Source organism: Vombatus ursinus, unplaced genomic scaffold, assembly GCF_900497805.2.
Source record: "Vombatus ursinus unplaced genomic scaffold, bare-nosed wombat genome assembly UNPS02014810.1, whole genome shotgun sequence".
NCBI lineage: Eukaryota > Metazoa > Chordata > Mammalia > Diprotodontia > Vombatidae > Vombatus > Vombatus ursinus.
In genome coordinates this window covers 20,686,480-20,696,061 of record NW_020954588.1, presented here as the reverse complement: position 1 = coordinate 20,696,061, position 9,582 = coordinate 20,686,480, and the positions used below count along the sequence as shown (strand labels likewise).

The window sequence follows — 9,582 nt, the reverse complement described above, 5'->3', positions numbered from 1 at the left end:
ATAGCATATGTAAAGTGCTTTGCAAACCCTAAAGTGACATAGAAATGTTTTTTCCACCACCCCTTACAATGTATCTATGCATATCTATAGGAGAGACAATATCGAATAGTGAATGAACGGAACGTTGGCCTCAGAATCAGAGAGACCCGGGTTCATATCCTATTTCTGACACATATTGGCTATTTGACCTCGGGGGAGATCACTTAACCGATCTGGGCCTCAGTATTCTAATCTGTAAAATGAAAGGGTTATACCATATGACCTTTAAAGTCCCTTCTTGCTCTAAATCTACGATCCTGGGTTCTGAAGAAGTTGACAAATTTCTGACCTGCACTGGCCCAGGGAATTTCCACACCAGACGTTCTCTCTGCCCATGAAATCCTAGGCCTGGATACACACATGATTACACAGTGTCATATGTCTAGAACTAGAAGGGACCTCAGATGCCATCTGGTCTAAGGCCCTCTTTTTTACAAATGAGGAAATGGAGGCCCAGAGAGGTTAAGTAACTTGTCCAAGGTCACACAGGCAGCGATCATCAGCGGTGAAATTCGAATCCAGGTTCCTGGACTCCAGAGCCAGTTTTCTTCTTTAAGCCATATTTTCTCTATGGGGCCCTTTAGGTTGTCAACCCACTGACCCCCTTTATGGGGAAAGGGCTTTGGATCATTTTGTAGGGTATAGAAATATTGCTATTTCCTAGAGACAGGAAACAAAACATTATTCTTGATCTAGCCTTTGGGTGTCAGGTGTAAGTGGCATTTCTGCTCTCTACTAAAAAATATGATTAAAGAATGCTTGAAACAAATCTGAGAGAAACAGGAGGAATCCATTAGCAAGAGCCTGCAGGGTCCTTGGGTTTACACTTAGCTTCACCTACCTCTGGAGGGCGACAATAGCAGCTTGCTCATTTTCATTCTCTGCCTGGGTTACACCCAGAAATTGCCAGGCCTGTGAAAACAAAAACTTGATGTCAATGTGGGGTGGGAACCCAGAGGAAAACCAGTCCTCCAGTGGTGTGAGTGCTGGTCCACTTTGCCCTCAGTGCCGTGGGGCGTCAAGGGTTTCTCAGCAAAAAGGGAGAGAGAGATCACGTCCATCTCTTTAAATTCTCCTGTGGCTTAGATTCATGGAATCCTGGAGTTGGTGGGGACCCAGGAAGTCAGCCGGTCTAGCCTTTAACCCACTGCATGAATGCCCTCCATGATACAGGATCCTAGTGACCTCAGCAGTCAAGTTTGGAGACAAAGGAATGGACGCCTGGGACTATTAAGTGACTTGCCCAAAGACACACAGGCAGAAAGAATCGGAGGCAAGATTTGCACCCAGGACCTTTGACTTCAGAGCTAGGGTGGAGGAGGTTCTGCTCAGGCAGAAGCTTGTGAGTACTTTTTCTACTGTACCACACTAAGTGCCACACCAGCCTCTATTCAAACACTACTGGGTCATGTGCCTGGAAGGGATTTACAGATCCCTTCTCTGGTTAGTATTGCCTGTGGCTAAACTCAAGGGAAGTAAGAGCCTTAAATGCTCATTGGAAGGTGTAGATACACATTCAATTATGTGACAATATAACATTGTTATAATTATGTGTATATATGTATGATATATACATATTCATACATTCCTTATAAACAGACACACATATTTTTCTTTTTAGTCCAAACTTAGGATCTCATCAGGGCAGCTAGGTGGCACAGTGGATGGAACACTGGACCTGGAGTCAGGAAGATCTGGTTCACCTCTGGCCTCAAACTTGTACTAGCTGTGTGACCCTGGGCAAGTCACTTCATTCTGTTTGCCTCAGTTTCTGCATCTATAACATGAACTGGAGAAGGAAATGGCAAACAACTCCAGTATCTCTGCCAAGAAAACCCCAAATGTGGTCAGGAAGATTCAGACACGACCGAAATGGTTGAATATATGGTTTTATAAGGGAAGGAGTTCCTAGTATAAAACTACATCCATTAATGCTTGTTGGCAACTTATCCACCATATACGTATATATACATATACATATGTGTGTATGTATGTATATATGTATGTGTGTGTGTGTGTATGTGTGTGTGTAGTTTAAGAGTGTTGCCTGGGCCACTGGCAGGTTGTGACTTTGCTGAGCTCACACATCTAGCAACTGTCAAAGGTTGACTTTGCCTTGCTGCCTCTCATATATCCTATTAATTGTAGAATCATAGAGATGGATGATCCCAGGAACAGGATTTAGAGTGAGAAGGGGCCTAAGAGAGACTAAGAGAGACTGTTAAATCTCCTTTCCAGATAATAAATGACTTGGTCATAGTTACCCCCTGAAAGTCAAGTCAATAAGTTAATAAGCATTTATTAAGCACTTACTGTGTGCCTGACACTGTGCTAAGTGCTAGCAAGAAGTACAAATACAAGCAAAAATACAGCCCCTGCCTTCAAGGAGCTTATGCTGAACAGAACTGGAATTCGAACCCATGTCCTTTAATTCCAATATCTAGGATTCAAAAGTCATCTAAGCTAAATCTCTCCTTTTCCACATGAGGAAGCCAAGGCCTAGAAATGCAAAATGACTTGCCCAGGGTCATATAGTACATTAGGAGCAGCCCAATCTCATCTTCAGTCCTCCTGACTCTTGCTTCAGTCACTGTAACTTCCCAGAAATTCAAGCTATCTTTGAATTTCTGAAAACTCCAGTTAGGTGCCACCAAGCGTATACCGAAAATTAGGCATTTAGATGATGAGGTCCCTAAAGGAAACAGATGCTTGGCTAAAGTCTGGTTGAAATCAGAAAGGGTTCCCTCAATAGGCAATAACAAACATTCCTAAGTGACAGGAAGATTTTTTTTTTCACAGCAGTTTCCCTCAGTGCTGACCCAAGAGCAGACTGATAAACATCTCTTCTAACAAAACCAAGGGGAAAACACTTAGATTCCCACTGAAGTGTAATTACAACTTTATCTTCCTTTCCCTCACAGGTTATTTATTGTATATGTCAGATGGGCTCCAGCATTGTGAATAAAAACTGCTGAGGATCAGTTTTTTCCCCTTCCAGTCCCCCATCTAGCCTGTCTGTGATTCCTCCTTGCCCTCCCTTTATAAACAGCCAGTACAACTATTTCCGTTTTGGCTTCATGGTGCAAATGTATTTGGAGGGCCTCTTAAGATGGTTGTGCAATCCTCTTCCTTCTTTTAGGACTTTGTCCAAGGCTTGGAATATGTCTATTTCACATGACTCCCTTGAAAGTGGGCTTTCTTGGGATCAGAGATTTAGAGCTAAAAGGGACCTTAGCCCCTCATTTTACAGATGACTCACCCAAAGTCAGTGGTAGAGCCAGAATTTGGACTTACATCTTCTGATCCCAGGCCCAGCTTTCTTTCCATTGTGTCCTATTCCATTTCTGATGAACAGAGCATTGGGCATGAAATCAAGAAACCCTGGTTCTCTTCTGGCTCTGCCACTTACCTTGGGAAGGTCCCTTCATCTCTCAGAGCTTCAGTTTCCTTATCTATAAAATGCAGGGGTTAGGCTAAGTAACCTCATTGGTTTCTTGGATAAACAGTATAGTCTAATGAATACAGTGCTAGATTTGGGTCTGGAAGAATTGGGCTAGAATTCTGCTTCAGATACTCACTATATCACTGAATGACTTTGGCTGTGTCACTTAACCCCTGTTGATCTGAATTTCCTCTCCTGTAAAATGAGGATAATAATAGCATCTACCTCACAGAGTTCTTGTGAGGATCGAATGAGATAATTGTATATAAAGGGTTTCATGAACCTTAAAGAAAGGTACAGAAATGCCAACCACTATTATCACTCTGGCTCTAAGGTCTTCAAGGACTATCAGCTTTGCATTATCTACAAGGATTTTGGTTTGGACAGTGACTCCTTCTGCTCAGATGTTTTAGTTTTCAATTTCATTTTTTAGCTTTTTTTGGGGGGCTGTTAATCAGAATAAAAGTACAACCACTGCCCATGGGGATAGCAGGTGGGTATTGGAGACAGGAAGACTGGGGGTTCAAGACCTATGACTGACTCAGTGACCTTACATAAGTCACTTTCAGTCCTTAGTGATCTAGGCAGTTCTCTAAGGTAAGAAAATGAATGGCTTATCTGTGTTCATGGAGGAGTTTTCACACCAGGAATTCCCCACATTAACAAAACACTGGGCCACCATAGCACCCTTTCCCCCTCAACTCCTTCACTACCAACTGGGTCCTCAGCAAAAGGCATCCCCTTAATACCTATAATTATCCTTGATCCCTGATGAAATGCTGCCCTTTCATAAGAAAGTGATTTCAAGCATTTTGCGTCTCCACTCCAAATAGACTTTTAATTATACCTTCTACAAGGAAGATGTTCTTGGTTCTCTCTGCTTTCTCATGGAATGGCCAGGCCTGAGGGCTGTTCACTTGGGATTGCTTGTTCCTTTTAAGCAGTTTCAACATAGCAGAACTTAGTAGCTCTTATCCTTGTGTTATCTGCCCCTTCAATGGCCCTCTAAAAGTTTGGAGGAGTATTCTGCACAGTTGGGTATTTCTCTTTATTTATCACAGTGCACTGAGAGCAGTCCTTGGCTTCAAAAGCACAAACAACCACAATCCTGTGAAGCTGCACTTGCCACAGCAGGGGACTCCCTCTCAGAGGAGTCAGACCAGGGTCCAACCACACTTCTGCTACTTACTACCTGTGTGACCCTGGGCAAGTCATTTCCTCTCATTAGGCCTCAGTTTCTTCATTTGTAAAATGAGGGAGTTTGTCTCAATGATCACCAATGTCTCTTCCAACACTAGATCTATTATCCTCCACATAAAGAGTTCATCCTGTAGCCTGGGAGCTGATGTTAGTCTGCCAGGTTGGCAGTTTGGATTTTCCTATCCCATTTCCTAATATAAATCTACCCTGACTTAAGAGAAATCTCTGCCTCTGCATCTCAATGCATCAAAGATCTCTGTCGGGGCAACCCACTCTCCTGAGAGCAGCACTTGCCCTTCAGCATTCCCACCTGCGCTCCTTCTTCCTTCCCTCTTTCCCTTTCCTCTCTTCCCTTCCCTTCCCTTCCCCTCCCCTCCCCTCCCCTCCTTCCTTCTTTCCTTCTTACCTTCCTTCCTTCCTTGGGTCAGTGAAAGATTAAGTGGCTTGCCCAAGGTCACTATGTACCAGTACATGTCAGAGATGCGACTTGAACCACAGGCTCTCTGATTCTAATGCCAGATCTCTAGCCACTATACAACATCTACTTCACCCACAGCTTTTCCCTGAAGATGAGAGGAGATACCTCAGCATCCCCAGGGTCCTGAAGGATCGCTGCCTCCATAAACAGTATAGTGACAGGCAAGTCCCCTTCCTTCAGCCTTTTCAATCCTTCTTCAAAAGCTCCAGGCCAGTCTTTGAAAGGATTTTCTGTGTGAAAGTAGTACCCCTGTGACACACAGAAGAAAGAAGTAAATGATTTATTCATTCATCTAGTCTGAGAAGAGACCTTAATTCTCTGCATGCCTCTTTCAATGATGCTAAACTACTCCCAAAGAAGTCTATTTTTTGAGAATTTATTTTATCCCTTTGATGATGTGTAGCTAAGAATTATGGAATATTTCACTCTCAGAAAATTCAAACTGTATCTGGCTAAAAGGGCAATGGAGAGAGGCATGGCAGATGTATATACCAGTAATGTTTTGCATGTAAAAATGTCATGAAAGATATCAGGTATATGTAAACTGGGCCAGAAAAAGAGGTGGGCCAGACACATTGTAAGAGTGAGGAGTTAACAGATGGACAGTCCAAGAATTGTGCTACTTAGCAAATAATCAACTAACCTTTCTTAAGTGCCTGCCCTGTGTCAGGAACTGTATTAGGCACTGGGGTCTGGGAAACAAGAAAAGCACCAGAGGAGGACTTCAGTACCTTGGTTAGCTCCACTACTAAGTTTCATGAAAACATATTACAGGATACAAAGGCATGTGATCTGTACTTTAGATGGAATGCTTATGCCAAAGAGATCATGACTTCAATGGAATATGAAAATATGCCTACACTTTTTCCAAAGGGTGGGTAACATGGTAGGCATTTTAAGGAAACTTGGATCCAAAGTTTTTGGTTTTGTTTTTAAGGCATTAACTATAGACCTGGAAGTTCATGAGTAGTTTGCTTGGCTGTCTGCTCTACTTATTCATTTCCTGGGAGTTCCTATCAAGGGAATTTCTGAGGATTCCCCTGAAGATTTGATCTTCTTTTTATTTTAAATGTTTTTTTTGGCACAGATGGAACACTTTGACAAGAGCATCTGTGACCTACACAAAGTCAAAATGTCACTCATGTCATTTGCCTCCTGTCCCCCACCACCCCTCTTCCTAAGTAACTGACAACCTTCCAGGAGCCACCAGTATGGTATCTTGCAGGCAAGGTTTGCTTGACTGATGGGGGTCAGAGGATGAGGACAAAAGGACTGTGGAGTTATCTTTATTCTCTGATAACCAAGCCTCAAAAGGAACTCAGGGCTTAGAGATCAGCCAGAAGACAGGCTGGCCATATCTTGCTGCTTCCGTGTCTGTCAGTCAAACAGAAATGAAACAAAAGAGGTGAATTCTGGTGTGGCAACCATCATGAATGGGAGTGATTTTTGTGGACTTTTCCAAGAAAACAACAATAGCAACAATAACAACAACATTCCCACTAGCTCAGTGGTTTCCTGTTTAACTCCAGACTCTTCTCCAAAATAGTGGTGATAACTTAGGGCATTGACATGTGACCTCCTTTTCTGATTCTCATTACAATCTCTTCAATTTCCCCTGCATTTAAGGACCTGTCTTCATGTTGCATTTCCCACTAAAAAGCACACTTCATGGAAGCAAAGTCTGCACTGGATTGTCTTCGTACCTAGCACAAAGCCTGGTGCTTAAGATATGCTTATGGAATTGAACTGAATTGCATTGAATTGAATTGAATGGATGTGTGCTATAAGGGAAGAGAAACACAAATGGTACTGTCCAAATTCTGAATTACCTTCTCACTAGCTGAAATCGTCACTTGATTTTGGGCTTCTTGGTTCTCAGATATCCAGTTTCTTCGAGCCATTTCTTCCCATTCTGCTTGCATCTTATCCCAAAACTCTGTGTCTGACTAGGAGACAGAGAAGATAGAGACAAATTTAAGGAGTTGCTAGAATAGGTTTTGATTTATCAGCAAATGGTTTTCCTTGTATCCATCCTTGTCAGGCCTGTCTCTCCTGAGATTGCATCTCTCTCCATCCTCCTCTTTCATTGTGCCCTGATTGTGTCCAATTCTGTTAACATACTGCTCTTACTATTTGACCTGTGCCTTCCCCATGAAATTGCTTCATTTTGTACTAAATTTTGTAGGTATGTGTTATTTTCCCCTAATAGAGGGCATGCACTGTTTTCATTTTGTTTTTGTATTTTCACTGTCTAGCACAATACCTGGCATGGAGGAGGTGCTTTATAAACATTTGTTGACATAAAAATTGAAAACTTGTAGAACAAAGTTGAATTGTAGTCCTGGTGGAGCTGAGAGAGATGCTACACTGAGGCTACTTTCATTGTTCCCAAGATAGAGGAGCATCCTGGTAGGTCATTAACATCACTGCTGTTGCTATTATTGTTGTTGTTATTAGTGGCAATAGCAATAATACTATTTAGCATTTACATAGTATCTTAAGCTTTGCAAAGCACTTTATGCACATTATCTCATTTGACCATTACAATAATCCTGTGAAATTGGTACTATTATTATTATCACTATTTCAATTTTACAGATAAGGAAACAGAACTGCAGAGAAGCTTAGATACTTGTCCTTGGCCATACTGGTATCAGAGGAAGGATTCAAATCCAAGTTCTTCTGATTTCAAGTCCAACTGGATGACTATAATGTTTGACTACTAAAGACTATTTTAACTAATAGGAAGCCATCTATTACCCAAAAGGTCAAAGATTCCATCGAATCTTATTTCTGAGGAGCAGGAAAGGCAGTTGTTAAACATTTGTTGTTCTAGAGGACCATGGAAACATAGAATTTTAGAGCTGGAAAGGATAGTTCAACTCCTCCATTTTACAGGTATGGGTACTTCATGAAGATAAATGACAAGAATGGAGTTTCATGGTTATGAAGTGGAAAGGAAGGCTTCGAACTCAGGTACCCTTTCAGTGGTAGAAAGAGGTCTTAGGTGTTGCTCCAGGTGGAGTTTTGGAAAGGGATCCTGCACCCAAAGCTGTCCCTAGTATATCAGATTGCCTTGATCCCATACCTTGGGAGTGGTCTCAAGTAACTTAGCTAAAGGAGAAAAATCAGTAGCGAAGAATGAAACAATTGTTACTTGGTACTTAAAAAAAGGAAAAAAAAAAGAAGAAGGAATTCCTGAATTGGTTGAGATATTGGCCCAAAATTCCTTGCAACTCCACGATTTAAAGATATGAGGCTCCTCTTATAAACTGTTCCCCTTTGCCAACACCAAGGCAAATTCAGTGAGATTGTACCTTGCTTCTCCTTCTATCTTTCCTTCATCCCATTCTTGGGTAGCACTTTGCCCTTGATACACATTTTAATCTGATTTAATTTCTATAAAACTGTCTAGGGAAACATATGTGCTTTGCTCTAGGCCACCTGCAGGTCCTGCCCTCAGTCCCCGACTAGCCATACAACATCCTATTTTGTAGCACAGAAGGACCCCTCCTTTTGAGACCCTCCACTTAGCAGCAGCCTTCAGGGCTAACAATTCAATTCATGTAGAAAGAAGAATCAGAGCTATTGCTGGCATACTAGCCCTTAAGGCAAACAGCATGAAAAGCTCCTTAAAATCAACTTTAAAAAAAACAAATTCAGTTAAATGTGAGGCCAGAGAAGAGAGATTGAACAAAGAGACTTAAGATACAAGGCCCTGTGTGGGAAGTAGAAGAGATTCCTAGATGTCAAGGGCTTGTAGCTGGGGAGGCCACAACTGGGAGAGGTAGCGGGAAACTGTCCACCTGGGGTAGAATGACTGGGCTGGGGGAGGATGGGGTGAAGCAAACCATCTGGTACCTTCCTATTTATTCCTATTTTTAACTAATGGTTACCGCAAATACCTTCTATATATAACCTCCCTGATACTCCCAGCTGCTAGTGCCCTCTCTTCCCTGCAGAAAGAACATACCTTGTAGCTAGTTTGCTTGTTTTGCATATATTTATTTATGTACATGTTTTCTCCCCTGAAAAAAAAAAAGCTCCCTGAGAGCAGGGAATATTCATTTTTTTTCTTTGTATTTCTAGTGCCTCACACCATAGATAGCACATATATAATAAGTGATTAACAACTGCTTAGTTGACCTCAGTGTTAAATTGATTGCTTAAGAAGTATGAAAACTATCCAGGCCCCCAAGATTTCAGGACTCTGGAACAAAACCCCCAATGCCTCCCCCTAGTTCTAGCCCTGGGAAGAATTTATTGTAATAATAGAAGTTTGAATTCCAAAGGACTCATGATGAAGCATGTTATCCACCTTCAGAGAAAGAACTGATATTGTCTGAATACAGACTGAAGCATGCTATCATTCTTCTTTCCTTCCTTCCTTCCTTCCTTCCTTCCTTCCTTCCTTCCTTCCTTC

The 9,582-nt window shown here is 41.9% G+C and overlaps 1 protein-coding gene across 5 annotated transcripts in view; it reads right to left on the bottom strand.

The window, feature by feature from the left end:
* Positions 1-9,582, bottom strand: part of PEX5L (peroxisomal biogenesis factor 5 like) — a 190,469-nt gene that overhangs the window by 9,108 nt on the left and 171,779 nt on the right. For all 5 annotated transcript variants that reach the window (XM_027876004.1, XM_027876006.1, XM_027876005.1 and 2 more), the window contains 3 exons: positions 6,989-7,105; positions 5,265-5,408; positions 881-951 (listed from right to left, as the gene is read on the bottom strand). In XM_027876004.1, the coding sequence (XP_027731805.1) occupies positions 881-951; positions 5,265-5,408; positions 6,989-7,105 (332 nt within the window). The remainder of the gene's footprint in view (positions 1-880; positions 952-5,264; positions 5,409-6,988; positions 7,106-9,582) is intronic.